This window comes from Gymnoscopelus microlampas (assembly GCF_963454915.1).
Source record: "Gymnoscopelus microlampas genome assembly, chromosome: 6".
Taxonomy (NCBI): domain Eukaryota; kingdom Metazoa; phylum Chordata; class Actinopteri; order Myctophiformes; family Myctophidae; genus Gymnoscopelus; species Gymnoscopelus microlampas.
This window is the reverse complement of record NC_139943.1, coordinates 49,722,580-49,738,525: the sequence shown is the minus strand read 5'-3', so window position 1 is coordinate 49,738,525 and position 15,946 is coordinate 49,722,580. Positions and strand designations below refer to the sequence as shown.

Below are 15,946 nucleotides of genomic sequence, written 5' to 3'. Positions count from 1 at the left end.
TACTATATGAACTAAACGTCAAATAAATTACAGCCGTTATGCTAACTGTTACACCGTTGTTATTATGTCGTAAGGTGCTTCTTATAGTCGGGAAATTAGAAAAACATTCTCAAATAACTCAGACAGAGACAGCGTTGATTTATACTCGAGGGAGTAATAACATGTAGTATATGTATGTATGTAGGTTTGACAGAACATATCGTCAAATATGTTGCAGAAACCTTGTATCTCCATCTTTAAACCTTTTATGTATTATTTTGTAAATGAATGCCCTACTCCATCATACAAGTGTGTGGCACAAAAGTAAATAGCGCGTCTACAAGCTAATGATAGTCTGTTTTCACTATTTGTTAATGTTTTTTTTAAATAAGAATAAAAAGGAGCAGTTTTGGACAGACAAGGTTACCACCTTGACAGCGACAAATGCAATGCATTCACTGCCTTACCCAGGTCTATGATGAAAGCCCAGTAGCAGGATATCGTCTCTGTGGGTTGGAAACTGTTACTGTTCAGGATTCCAATTCAAAAATAGCAGAAGTGGCGAGCTTGTGGATCTGCTACTTTTGAAGGACATTAAACCATTGAGGCCTGAGGTTCCGATTCTACAAAATGTCTTCTAAATCCTAAACAGATTTCTGAAAAATGTATGTTTCTATATCAGTGGTTTTCAAACTTTTTCATGTCAAGGACCCCCAAAATGATATGAATTTGGCCACGGACCCCCATCTCAAAATATTTTGTTCCAGGGACCACCAGAAGCAAAGATTTGAGTTAATGTTTGCTTTAAAATAATATATATATTCAAAGATGTGCACACATTTTGACGATAAAAAAAAAAAAAAAAGCAGATTTACAAGCTCATAGCGCGGCACTCGGTGCCGTGCTATGAGCTTGTATATCTGCTATTTTAGAATAGCCAAAGTGTAAAATAATGCTTTTTATGTTTCAAATATTTTTTATTGTGAAGCACAGGTTATGGTTATACATTTCTGTTCATACATGGATAGCTTCCTTTTTTTAAACAAAAACAAACAGCACTGGGGCAGCACTCCCCAGAAGTGCTGCCCCAGATTACGTGCGACACGGGTCATCCACAAGGATTAGCCTTTCAACCTTTAAGAAAGGAGACTAAAGGTTTCCAAATCTTTTCAAAATCTTTCAGTTTATCTAAAATAATGCTTTTTAGCTCAAATGAAAAAGTGACACAGATGCGTTCCAGGTCTTAACTCTCTCAGTGCCAATGAAATAAAAATATATGTTCATACTGTGCAAGCAATTTTTTTTTTTTCCAAAGTAAAAAAAAAAGTGCTTAGGAAGCGAGATACAGCCCTTTTCAGTTCTAAGTTAAACAAAGAGTGGATGGAGCTGCAAATCTTCAGATAATGATATCTTGGGTTCCGAACATCTTTTTCCAAAAAACAATAAAAAAGTTGCCGGTTCTGGCACAGAGGGCATTCACAAAAAACTTGGGATATCTCGTTGAGTGGCACTGAGAGAGTTAATGGGTTAATTTAGGAAAAAACTAAAAAAGTAAAAAATACGGAGATGAGAGGTTTCTGCCCGACAGCAACGATATGTAATGTATTAGCGGCCTTACCCAGGTCTATGTTGGAGGCCCAGTAGGAGGATCGACACTGGAACCTCACGGAGCTCTGCGGTACGAACGAGGCGCTGCACTTGGCCCGCAGCAGGTTTCCAATCTGAAACAATATCTGTGACAGAACCTGGAGATGTTATTAAATAATTCTGACTCTGACGGAGAGAGACACACACCAGAGTATAACAGAGAGCAGTGCATGCTCTGCTTTGTGTTATAGGCTTCTTTGTAAAAACCCAATAGTATCATGGAAACTGTTTGGAAAGCTAAACAGGAGTCTGGTGTGAGGATGAGAGGGTAGAGGGATTCAACCAATAAAACATTATATACTTGTTTTATATCAAATCGTGGAAATGGACGATCTACAAGCATTCGACACGTTGCGAGCTTGTAGTTATGCTATTTCCGCTGAATGTTCTCCTATTTTCGTGTTTTCCCCAGGATAGGGTTTAGGTTAATAAACACCCTATTCTAGAAACGAACATTTGCCAAAAAATTGCTGATCTACAAGCAGACTACGCGTTGCAATGTCATCTTGTGGATTGACAACTTTTGGTGAAAAGGGGTGGGGGGGGGGGAGCAGCCTGACCCCAGAGCAGCGGACAGACGAACAACAGTAATTAATAATTTCCTGTATTATTAAGCTAAATAAATACCGTGATTGTGTATTCGGTAACATAGCAAAATTTGTTACCCCTGCTGTAAAACAGTAGGAATCTTTCTTATATTAGGCTATTTTAACAGGCTTAAAGGAGACACACCATGAATTTAATTTTTTTTTTTGATATTTAATATCATATGGTGTATGTCCCTCAAACCATTTTCAAAAGGTTTGAGCCTAAATCAACACTCAGATATACTCATCCCAAGTCAATTCTCTCAGGCTTATAAAGCACTTTCAGCTGCAATACCAAAACGTCCTGTTGGGCAGAGGGGTGCTGTACTGCGGTACTGAGCAATTCTGTCTGTCAAAATACATGGGCAGAAAGTTTCGTGATGTAAGCAAACTTGCCATTCTGAGATGGCCTGTTTAGACACGCCCATTCTGAAAATCTCTGAAATGAGAATTAATGACTGAATGTTAAAAGAAAATATTTTTTTGGGGTACAAGAGACACTGGGGAGCCCAAAAAATACCAAAAAAATAAAAAAAAGTGAAATTCATGGTGTCTCCTTTAAAAATGCATCTCACAGCCTGACACAGGAAAAGAAAAGCCCACGATCAGGATAGACCAACATTGATATTTGAACCACTGCTTTTAAAACAAGCTTGTAAATTAATGTGGCCTTACTTTATTCCGTAGCTATTTGAACTTTGTTGGAAATAGACAGCATTAGCTGCGTGAACTCCGGGAAACTTCTCCTTCACTTGTATTGTTTTTCACTTAATCAACAGCGGTTCTTTGATCGGTCCGAGTCCGACGATGGTCCATCGATTAAAACAGTCTCTGCAAATGCGTTGTTAAACGGGATGTTCAATATTCAAAGTATTCCTATGTTTGGTTGCGTGCTGCTTGAACAGTGCGCCAGTGACCCCTTTGTTGTGACAGGATCTCTTGGTGCTGAGATCTGTCTCCCTTGCGGCCAGGCAGCACGCGGCAAAAGGACCAACAGAACACATGGTCCATGTCAGACTCAGTTCAGTTTGCTACTAACTTTAAGACAGTCAATCAGCACAACTAGCCACACCTGCACATTGATTTATAACACAGATGTCGAGGTAGTTCTCTTTTGAAGAGGGATGGGGTAATTAAAGGAGCCTAGAAAATGGTCACCCTAGTCGCAGCGCATTGTGAGCTTTTAGATCGGCTATTTTCGGAATGCAGCTAAGTATTAGACTGCCCTAGCGTGTCTGATATCTGGTCTAGAGCGGCGGGTTAAAAATCTCCGGTGAAAAATTCTGTGAGATCCCATTGGTTCACCAATCTGTCCGTCAGCCCCCGCCCCGCCCCATGCCCCTCCTCCTCCCCCAATGTGCAGCATTGAGAGCCCTGACGTCACAACATTTGGAGCGACGCCCACTGCACTCTGGTTGGTTGGGGAAATGAAACACTTCCTGTTCCAGGAACGTCAACAGGCTGGTCCAGGCTCTTATTTTTGAGCAAAAATAAAAAATAAAAGCCTGGCAATCGAGGCTAGCTAAGTATAAATCAGGCAAGAAAGTAGGTAGCTGATATATTGCACTTTTACCTTAGCGCTAGGTATACTCTTAGTTGCTTCTTTTAGAAGAGAATGCACTTAAGACTTCTGATGATTAGTAGTTTCGTTCCCTACCTATGTTGAATTATTGTAAGTCGCTTTGGATAAAAGCGTCTACTAAATAACTGTAATGTAATGTAATGCATTACGATGCAAATACATTTCAGTGGACTAAATCAACTGTAGATTTAGTCGACTGAAATCTTATGATATGTAGTCAACTAAACGGAATGTTGTTCAAAAGACTAGGACTAAAACTAGATGACAACGTGCTGTCAGAATGAACAGTGTCTCTCACCAGTCTCTTACAGTACAGCAGAGCCGTGCTGCCGTTCCTGGCCGTGGCCCACTGGGTGAAGCTGATCACGTGGTCCATGTGTCTGGACAGATAGCCGATGTCCTGCTGCTGCTTCCTCAGCACGCCCTCGTGGTCCTTGGTGACCGCCTTCACATGGGAGAGCATGGATTAAAGGTCGCCCTAATGCCCTACTTTGTCATGTGACACTGTCGCTTTCATGGATTAAACTAAGCAAAATAAAATCTCACGACTGAAAATATGTGACCAAATTTGACTAAGAGACAGTCATCTAGCATTTTAAAATTTTCAAATTTTCATGTCATATGAAAGCAGGGAATCATAGCAAAAGAGTGATATATTGGTTAATAAGATTGAGTGAATAGTTTTGAAACTACAGCTTATAGAACTGAAGTCAAGTTAAAACTCTTAAGTAAAGAAAAAAACACTTGAATTAGCGGTTGCTAGCTCTAACCTTATATCTTAGCTACATGTTTATGCTTATGTATTATGTTATTTATTTCATATTTACATGTCGATTTAAGCTCTGACATTCATGTCAGACATTCTCTAGTATGTAAAGAGTCTAACTGGGCTATTTTTTCTGCTTTCCTGAAGAATGGGTACCAGCGAAATGACTGTCTCCCAGACAAAAACAGTCACATATATGTGTATGACCAAGTCCTAATGTGCGATTTGTGAAACATTGTGAAAGGAGCCCCCCACTCTCTAGCACTGTTCCATAAACAATTAACACATTATGTAAAATGATGACGCTTTAGTAATATTGTTCCTGCTGTTCTACATGCTGCCAACAGGTGAAGAAATCACAGATTGAAGCTTTAACCGTCTGCTTTTATATGAAAACATATGAAACCCAGACTATAAAGATTTTATGGAAGATGCTTCTGAACAGTATTGCTAGTTTGACCACTCCAAATGCTCCAATCTGATATATAACCAAAAATAGCCCATCTACAAGGTCTCAATGCGACACAGCACGACGCATTGAGAGCTTGTAGATCGGCTATTTTCGCTGTGCAGCATGCTTCCATAGAAGACATGCTGGCTTCTATGGAATCCAAATGACTGAAATCAGTCGTGGCGACTGAGAACTTTGATCCATGCGCTTTAAAGTAGTGAAAATCTACAAGCTCGGCTGTATTAGCTGTTTTAGAAGGATTTTGACAGTGAAAGTCTAAAATGGTGTGTCTGTGGGGTGTCGTAAACATTTAACTGATGAAAAGTAGTAACGAGTTTGTGACTAATAATAACTACATTGGGTCCATAGAAACACCGGATTTTTTATTTCATTTATTTATCGTCTCAGTCTCTATGTCCAAAACTGTTACTTTTCAGGATTAAAAAGAGAACAGCAAAAGTGGCAGATCGACAAGCTCAAACGCGTTTCGAGCTTGCATATCTGCTACTTTTGAAGCTTTTGTGTGATGCTGTAGTATGATCAAGTAGGGCTTTGATTTATGAAAAAACAAATATGGAGATAAGAGGTTATATATCTGTCTGAAAAAACTGTTTTGGTTTCCACTTGACAGTGAAGATAAGTGACTTACAGTAAGTGGTAATGATGATTTCGTACCTCGAGTTGATTGACCAGAATCTTGCCCTTCTTGTTTATCTCCAGTATTAAACTGCAGATGGCCTTCTTTATCTCGTTGTGGACCGATGTACGGTTCTCATCAACTTGGTTCAGTCTGCAAGAGATGAAGCGGAAATGGCTTTGTTTCAATCGCTGTTCTCTTCCACTGTTTCTTTGTCTGCTAGCGGAATTATTCTTTGGCACTGAATTTGATATAATGTACACAATGAAAAGCCAATACATCACCCACATACATTAATATAAATATATCTATGGTGGTCCACTTGTTTCTTTATGGAGACAGATGGTGAGATGTGATCGCATGACGGCAGAGGTTACATGGAGGTCTATAATCACTGCTACACTATCAACACACAGGCATGCAGTGGTGGAAAAAGTACTCAAATTCTTTACTTAAGTAAAAGTATCAATACTGCAATGTAGAAGTACTCTGTTACAAGTAAAAGTCTGGAATTCAAAATTTACTTGAGTAAAAGTACAAAAGTATTAGCATCGAAATGTACTTGAAGTACCAAAAGTAAAAGTAGTCATTATGCACAATGTCCCATTTCAAGTTTTCAAATGTATACAAATCATTTGAAAATAGCAGATCTACATGCTCACAATGCGTCACATCGCGACGCACTCTGAGCTTGTAGATCGGCTATTTTCAAATGGCCCGAAATGTACATAGGGCTTAAGTGGTCAATGTATGTTTTGTAATAACAATCTAATCAAAATCTACAAAGTAACTAGTAACTAAAGTTTTCAAATAAATATAGTGGAGTAAAAGTACAATATTTGGATCCGAGATGTAGTGGAGTAGAAGTAAAAGTATTGGAAATTGGAATTACTCAAGTAAAGTACAAATACCTCGATATTGTACTTAAGCACAGTACTTAAGTAAATGTACTTAGTTACTTTCCACCACAGCATGCATGTTAGCTGTGGATTTCACATGTCTTATTAGACAATACTGGAGACTGGAAACTGTTTTCTATAAAGGAATTTCTCTTTGTTTGTGAGACAAAACAGTATTGTCTGTCTGTCTGTCTGTCTGTCTAAAACCACTTTCCCCCTGGCGTCCCTATTTTTGGGCATGTTATGACAGGTGAAAGTGTTTCAATTTATTTTTACTTTTAGCAAAACAGCAGATGCATTGTGAGCATGTAGATTCTGCTGTTTTCGATTATAACAAACAAACCAACAACAAAAAAACGTGTGATCGCTATAGAGACAACTGATGTCAGCATGATGGATGATGTCTCTTTATCACTGTTTCCCAAACAGTGGGTCGGGACCCATGTGTGGGTCACGGACCCATTTTTATGGATCACGACTCGAGTAAATATCCCACCGATTTTTTAATAAAGGAATTAGAAGAATTTGATGAATTGTAAAAGAAACAATTCTAAGAAATTCCACGAATTAAACAAAAATATACAACGCATTTTGAGCTTGTAGATCTGCTATTTTCACTAGTTTGGGTGCCGCAGGGAGGCATAACATTTCTCTTTTGGGTCTCAAGCTAAAACGTTTGGGAACCACTGCTCTATATACATCGTCTATTTTCCCCCCAAAAAATTAAATGTTGAATATATTTGAAACATTTTAGCAACTCAAATCTAGCATAGGGATCTCTCTGGCACAACATATTGTCATATGGGAGTCTGCGGCCAAATACACATTAATTTGAGGGTCCTTGACATGAAACGGTTTGAGAATCACTGCCGTAGACACATACCCGTTGTTTATAGAGGTGGACACTTCCTCTATCACCCTCTTCTTCTCCTGCAGCTGTCGAGTCATGCTCTCCATGTGTTGTTTGTGGTTGTTGTAAGCATCCTCCAGGAACTGGTAGCTAAATACAAACACACACCGTTAAAGGAGCACTTCGCCCATTTTCAACCGTAGTCCAGGGAACTCCTGATTTAGAAGGCCTTTGTAGAAGGTCTCAGGTATTAATGGGTTAACAGAGGTCCTACGGTGGGAGCGAACGTACTTGTGATCTTTGTGCTTGACCAGCTGGCAGTCGCGGCAGGTCAGCAGGTCACAGGTCTCACAGAAGAGCTTGAGAGGTTCTTGCTTGTGGAGGTCGCAGAACACCGGCCTCTTCGTAGACACGCCGTGGGCCTCTACGGAACCAGACAACAGATTGTCAATGAACATACTGTAATGTAATGTAGCTCTAAGCGTAAGTTCAATAAGGAAGATCTCTTCTCTCACGCTTTCATAATCATCTTCAGAAGATGATTTGGGTGACCATACGTCCTCTTTTACCCAGACATGTCCTATTTTGGGGGGCTGTCCGGGGGGGTTTTATAAAATCCTTCAAATGTCCGGGGTTTTGAGAGTTTGGGTAGCGTGTTCTGTGACTGTGTATCAGTGGGGACGTATCTTAGCAACAATGAAACCGCCAACTCTCATTGGTCGTGTCATGAGTAAATGAGCCAATGAGCTGCTGAGCAAACTCTCAGACGCCAGGATCTTATCGTTGCCATGTCCGCTTATTTACCGCAACTTGTGGACAAGTTTTGGCTTGTTTTTCTGGCTTGTTTTTTGGGGGTATTTTTCCTTATTTCTCTCACGAGACTTGGCAACACTGCTGACAGGCTGAGAGAGCAACGAGACACACAGACTGACACACACTGGACAGCACATACATCGCGCTGCCTGTCATTCGTTGAAAAAAACTTCGACATCTACACTTCATGGAGTTCATTTATCAAGAAGACTCACCTCAAAACCAACTCACCTCAGAGGTAGGAATACTCACCCCGGAAGACTCACCTCAGAGGTAGGAATACTCACCCCCAAGATTTTCGGGGGGTAGGAACACTCACCCCATGACCTGAGAAAACTCACCTCGGAAGACTCACCTCAGAGGTAGGAATACTCACCCCAACGTTTAAAAAAAGGTAGATCTACCGGCTTGTGAGCTTTCCATTTTCACAGAATGCTTTCATAATGTGAGCTTTCCATTTTCAAAGAATGCTTTCATAATGATGTTTAATCCATATCTGGATTAATCCATATCTGGATTAAATTCTTTCTTTGAAGGTATAGAATTAATAAAGTGCTTTAAATACAAGGTAGATTTCATCAGAAAAGGTAAAAAGGTAGATCTACCGGCTTGTGAGCTTTCCATTTTCACAGAATGCTTTCATAATGTGAGCTTTCCATTTTCACAGAATGAATGAAAGGTAGATTTCATCAGAAAAGTGAACAAGGAATGCAAATAGCAAATAGCATGGTCATTTGCTATGTGTCTCCAGCTCCACACCTTGCCCCATCCACCTATTAGATATCAAACAATGAATCATTAAGTGGAATGGGATATTAGTGTTAAGTGGTCAACCCCCCTCCTCCCCTTCACTCCTGTGCCCCCATCAAACAAACAAACAAACAAACAAAGGTAGGAACCCAGAGAAATGAACATTCCAATGTCAATGTATGTTGTTAAATTACATTTAGCTAATTAAAGTGCTTTAAATACAAGGTAGATTTCATCAGAAAAGTGAACATTCCAATGTGTATAATGCAAACAAATACTTACTTAACAAAGAAAAATGAAGAAAAACTCCAGTGAAGGTAAAACACAGGTATAATGTTTTGTTTTCTGTGTGAACACATTTGTGAGAAAAGCTTTTGGTAAGCATTATTGAACTTTAGTTACTTTAGTTACTATTAGATATACATTTCACTATTGTAAGCATTATTGAACTTTAGTTACTATTAGATATACATTTCACTATAGTAAGCATTATTGAACTTTAGTTACTATTAGATATACATTTCACTATTGTAAAACATGCATTAAACACTTTTCCCTATTTTTACCTAGGATATTTAGTTACCTACTACTTTGCTGGTATAAATGATAACAGCATAGAACATTGCATTGCACACATGCATTGTTTGAGAACTTTAGTTTTTAGAAATATTACTTTTGGTACATTTTGATGCCTTACTCTTTGTGTGTGTGTGTGTGTGTGTGTGTGTGTGTGTGTGTGTGTGTGTGTGTGTGTGTGTGTGTGTGTGTGTGTGTGTGTGTGTGTGTGTGTGTGTGTGTGTGTGTGTGTATTTTAAACACAAATATATCATTGAACAACATAATTTGGTAATTCTATACCTTCAAAGACAGAATTTAATCCAGTATGGATTAAACGTGTCTCATTATGAAAGCATTCTGTGAAAAAGGAAAGCTCACAAGCCGGTAGATGTGCCTTTTTTAAACATACAGACTTGGTGTAGAGGGGAAAGGTTAAACCCACCCACAAAACAAAAACTCACTGTACATTACACCATTGAGTTTTTCTGGGTGAGTTTTCCTACCCCCGGGGTGAGTGTTCCTACCCCCGGGGTGAGTGTTCCGAGGTGAGTTTTCTCAGGTCCTGAGGTGAGTTTACCCACCCCCCGGGGTGACTGTTCCTACCCCCGAGGTGAGTATTCCTTTTTCAGTTGAGGTGAGTTTGTCTTGAGGTGAGTCTTCTTGTATTCCATTTTTTGTACCGAATTAACCGAATTAAGGTAACAAAAAAAATAGAAAACCCCCCAAAAAGTAACAACCCGGAAAAAAAACGTGTGCATGCGTGAAGTGTCCTCTTTTTGGGAATTCAGAATATGGTCACCCTATCTTCTTTGCACTTGGCTCTCGTCCACGTCCCTTCCGTTTTCCCACGCTGTCGAAATCCTTTGATACACAAATCTAAAGTGTGAGCACTCACTAACCAATCGAATTCTACAACCAACCTGCAGCCAGCCAATCGGCGATTGGGCTCCGCTCGGTTCTTTCAAATATCACTGCTTCTGAACCTGTCATTCTCTTTTCAGCTAGCAACCCGCCTCCATTCCCAGCTCCACCTCGTTAAGTCCTGGAGCTGAAAAGGAAGGTGGTTTATCTGCACTGTCTCCACCAGCGTGTCGCCTCCAAAGGGGGTTCTCTCTCCTATCTGTAAGCTACCCACGTTAAATGCTAATGGAGTCTAGTAATCAAAATCTGCACTTTATTTAATAAACATTTAGCTTGCATCAATTTGGTGTTGATCTCTGGTTATTGAATTGTATTTGTTGCATCTAGTGTGAGTGCACAGGAGCAACAACCCTTTAAACACTTAAACCCTGTATACTATACAGTACTTTGACTGGAGTCCCCCAGGGGCTCTATAGTAGGCCCCCTTCTTTTTGTCCCTCGAGGCTACACCAAATCTGTGCGAAAAATCGGCCAGCGCGACCAAAGCGAAGCGATGCAAGCGACTCGAAAGATATTCTATCTTTCGGTGGGAACGCACTTTAAAGCCAAAAAAATGTAAATAGCCGATCTACAATCTCATAACACTGGCTAGACATCACTGACATGGAGTCTATGCATGGCGTACAGAGTGCAGGTATGGCGTGTGGTCTACAGTATTAGGTCTTAAAGGGATTGTAGGCAAGTTCAGAGATTAAAAAAAAGAAAAAAACTGTATCACATATATGAGGTAACACATATATGAGGTTAAACAACTAAATTCTATCCAAACAATATCTTAAAAGTAATTTCTGTGCCTCAAAAAAGAAGTTTGAGAGCGTTTTAAAACCGAAAGTAAAAAGTAAAAACAGAAAACAATGGCGGCTCGTTCCATTTTTGTTGGCTGCACTGGGTTCCATTCGGTTTCACTCGGAACAGTTCACACGGACACGGACACACACGGACACGCACATTGCTGCGTTCATTTACGTCCCGGAAAAACATAAACTGTAGGGAAAATACGGATTTCAGAAAGAGCTGTGTTTCAATGCAGAAAAACACCCCAGCATCATTATATAGTGGCTGATAGAGGGGAAAAAATGCAAAATATATAATATAAATATTTTTTAAATGTAGGCTTAATGTTGCCTAGAATCCCTTTAAAGGAAAGGCGACAATATACCTTGCAGTACTTCCTCCTTGTGCCGGATGGTGTGGTCTTTGGTGAACTTGACCCTCTGGTGGGCGTCCACGCAGGTCACACACATGTACTCCATGCACTCGGCACAGAAGCCCGCTGCCTCCGTGTTGTCATCACACGTCATGCACAGCTGCATGGGGGGAGGGGACACACACACACACAGATCAATGCCAACAGCTTCACAATGCTATCGGGCAGAACCCTTGTATGTCCAAAAAAACATTCCTTTTTCATTATTATTGGGAAACAAACTGTGAAATAGTGAAAATAGCCGATCTACAAGCTCACAACGTGTTGTATAGCGACGCGTTGTGAGCTTGTAGATCAGAGTTTCCACTACTTTTGTACGACACTCTTGTGATGAAGTATGGCATTAATTTATTTAAAAAAACATATTAAGTTGAAATATGGAGATACAACATAGTTTTTTGGGGGTTAAAACAAGCGTTGAATAGCTCGATATTGTGAAAGTAATCATTGCTATAGTGTTTGTTTGGTAATAGGGCAGGGGTCTCTCTGTCTCGCTAACTCTTAGTACACAGAAAATACATTTTCAGGTCAGGATGGATTCCAATTTCATCCAATCGAGAGAGAGAGAGAAGGGGGGGGGGGGGGGGGGTTTAAATTGTAATAGTTAAGGGGTTCTCTCTCCTATAGCAGTGTTTCTCGGGTTCCTCCAGAGAACATCAGGGGGCACTGGAAGCAATTGGTGATGTTGGGGGGGCTTAAGGGACCTGAAGTGTGAACTGTACGCAAATGGTTACAACTGTCTTCTCCTGACACCTGGAGTAACGCCATTGCTGTATTCTACGTAATGACATCGTCACACAACGTCATCACAATGACATCATCAGAACCACGTCCTTTAAATGAAACTAAACTGAACACAATTTAGCAATGTTTTCAAAAAGAATCCAGCTGCTTCTAGTAACTTCCTGTGAACACTTCTGAATAGGCTTTGTAGCGCAGAGGATTACCAGAACCTACCTGGAACTGTGACCTACCTGGACTGGACCTTTATAAGAAATAGCACACACATAATAAGGACTCTACTTTTACAAAGAGAGACGTAAACTAGGGTGTGAGAAATGTTCTGCTGGACGGTACATCTGAATGGTGGACCAAAAAGATTTGATCATGCTGCCGTTGCAGTGGGGCACAAGGTGTACTCCTTCGTAGGGGTCGGTAATGGTAATATGATAGATGTGCACGTCCTCAACACGCTGTGTTTACGCTGGCTGAAGTTACCCCCAGTGACCGGAGGAGGAGTTCCCTCCATGGACCACGGCCACACAGCTGTGCTGACTGAAGGCGCCATCTACATCTGGGGAGGGTTTCCCTACTGCAACGTGCTTTACTCGTTTGATGTCGATACCCTCGGTTGGTTCAAACCCAGGGTTTCTGGGACTGTTCCAGAGGCGAGGCTGGACCACTCGGCCTGTGCCTTGGAGAAGGTCATGTATATCCATGGAGGATACACCAGGCTCAAGAGACGCACTAATGACATGTACAAGCTGGACACCACCACAATGGTATGGTCTTTAATTAACACCAAAGGCACTGCATCATATGCTCCACACGACCACTCTATCACCGTCATCGGGAAAAAGATGTTTGTATCCGGGCACGACAACATCAGCGTGTTTGACACAGAGACCGACTGCTGGCTGAGCACGCCTTCTGCACAGCTTGGTCCAGAGCGACCCAACGCTCATTCAGCCTTTTCCTACAATGGAGAGCTGTACACATATGGCTGGACCTTAAGTGATCTGTGGAAATTCAATCGAGAGACCTTCACCTGGGAGGAGGTTGAGCCCAAGAGGGAAGGCCCGCAGGCTAATGGGTATAGGATGGGCTGTTTTCTGGTGGGAGACCGTGTCATCCTTTTAACAGGATCCGAAACAACCAATGACCTGTACATCTTAGACTTAAGTCCTAGTCTGAAGACGTTATGCAAACTAGCAGTTATTCTGTACGCTCTGGATCAGTCGGAACTCCCACACAACATCAGGTGGGAAATGTGGTGGGAAACAGGAAAAGGAAACTGTCCCCTAAACAAACAAAGAAAACAAGACCAGGAGACCTGGTTCTGCCAGACCCAGCTCTGATCTTACATTATAAGATCAGAGCACTAAAAAGCTAAGCAGGACTTCATATGACGTGTCAGCCTGTGTATGCCCATGTATGGACGAAAGGGGGACAGACTTTTATGGCTGGGGCCTAAGGGCAAAGGGGGCATGCCCATGTATGGAGAAAACAGGTACAAAGCCTCATGTAGGCCGACCCCTTGGGTCTGGCAACAACAATAATATACAACTCATTGTGAAAAAAATGAACCAGGAGACCTGGTACTGCCAGACCCCTAGTGGTTGAAAGATCAGAGCACTACGTCACGCTAAGCTTGGCCAATCAAAAGGAGGACAGAAGACAGACCTCTTTTATGCCCATGTATGGACTAAAGGGGGACAGACTTTTATGGCTGGGGCCTAAGGGCAAAGGGGGCATGCCCATGTATGGAGAAAACAGGTACAAAACATGCCTATGTATGGACGGAAGGGGGACAGACTTTTATGGCTGGGGCATAAGGGCAAAGGGGGCATGCCCATGTATGGAGAAAACAGGTACAAAATATGTCCATGTATGGACGGAAGGGGGACAGACTTTTATGGCTGGGGCCTAAGGGCAAAGGGGGCATGCCCATGTATGGAGAAAACAGGTACAAAGCCTCATGTAGGCCCGACCCCCTGGGTCTGGCAACAACAACAAATGGGCACGGTGCGACAGTCGGTAGTGCTGTCGCCTCACAGCTAGAAGGTCCTGGGTTCCATTCCTGCAGGGGACGCTGTGGGTGCTGGGGGTGTGTTCTCTCCTCCGCGTCATCAGTGCCCATACCCTAGGTGGGGTTGGCGAAAGGGCCTTTCTGTGTGTTGTTTGCATGTTCTCCCCGTGTCTCCTAGGGTAGGTACCCTCACAAAAACATTCAGTAATCCTGGTCACTATACTGCCTCCCCCTGGCCAGCCGGGGCGCCTGATGGAGGGGAAAGGAACTGGTTGTAATAACGTGTTCCTTCCACGCGCTACGTCCAACCAGGGAAACTCTCCCCTGTCAGGTGACAAGAAGGTCAGTTGGCTCTCATGCATTGAAGGAGACATGAGCTCGGCCCTGGCCTCCCTAGGTTGGCAGAGGGAAGGTAGTGCCCAGGATTACTGGGCACTACATATAATTGGCACTGGGTGTAAAAAATAGGGTTACAAAATCGTGGGATAAAAATTGGAGAAAAAAAAGAAAACATAATGCGTGCGTGTCTGTATTTAACAGGGGAACCATTAATGAGAATGCTTCTTGTTCTTGTCCTGCACCAAATTAGCACATTTCGACTACTGTTTGTTGTTTGTTAAAGTTTGATGTTCCAATAGTTGATGTTTAACAGTAAATAATAAAATGGCCTCCCTGGCCTATTTTAAGTCTATACATTTTTACCTGGGAAATCGGCTAATACCGTAATCACATTTTTACAGTCCAGTTTAATGTAAAATCTGTTGTATGGTGTATATAGAAGGTTAGGGCCGCTTCGCAGCCCTGCCAATCAATCAGTCAAGCTGAGAGTCTGATTGGCCCATCAGGGAAGCCTCCTCTGCACACACGTCATGCAAAGCCCTGCATAAACGTCATGCGTCAAAGGGCTGATAGGCACATCGGAGAATCAATCAAAACCGAGAGTCTGATCACTGAGGCGAAGTCTGCCAGATCAGGCTGAGGGTCTGATAGGGAAATCAGAGAATGAATCAGGCCGAGAGTCTGATCACTGATCGAGGTGGGGTAAGGAGCCTAAATAATAGCCAAAGCTCTGATCAACAGTCTGTGGCGGGTTTGGAGGCCAGTGGAGTGATCCTGTGCTCGGGAACCCCGGCCGAACTTCGGAGGCTTTGTCAATTATAGTAGTAGGATAAGTAACAGAATAATCAGAGCAAAAACGTAGCCTACATATTTAACACGTTCCCTCTCATTGACGCAGATCTACTGCAATTAAAAATAAATCATGTTTTTAGTGATTACGCTAGAGGGCGCCCTTTGCCAACCTATGAATGATCCCTCGACTGCGAGAGAATGCTAGAACAAGAAACACATCTAGCTCGGATGTCTTCTTTTTTGGGTGAAAACCAGCCATATTCAACTGCTGATAACAACAGATCGCGGTAAAAAGACCCCCCTCCCAGACAGCTTTTGTTTACATGCGTTTCAACATCGAGGCTTCCGTGGGTCTCTGTGGATCGTCAAAATAAGGTAAAAAAATACGTTTTTTGGGGGGTTTTATGACCTCAATTACA

The 15,946-nt window shown here is 41.8% G+C and overlaps 1 protein-coding gene across 1 annotated transcript in view; it reads right to left on the bottom strand.

Annotated features, from left to right (window-relative positions):
• The window catches only part of LOC311048056 (transcription intermediary factor 1-alpha-like), a 52,396-nt gene that overhangs the window by 25,719 nt on the left and 10,731 nt on the right, over positions 1-15,946 (bottom strand). Inside the window, exons 4-9 of the mRNA XM_084061067.1 lie at positions 11,600-11,747; positions 7,690-7,822; positions 7,432-7,548; positions 5,688-5,802; positions 4,094-4,240; positions 1,598-1,712 (exon numbers count right to left, since the gene is read on the bottom strand). Coding sequence (XP_083917193.1) covers positions 1,598-1,712; positions 4,094-4,240; positions 5,688-5,802; positions 7,432-7,548; positions 7,690-7,822; positions 11,600-11,747 — 775 coding nt within the window. The remainder of the gene's footprint in view (positions 1-1,597; positions 1,713-4,093; positions 4,241-5,687; positions 5,803-7,431; positions 7,549-7,689; positions 7,823-11,599; positions 11,748-15,946) is intronic.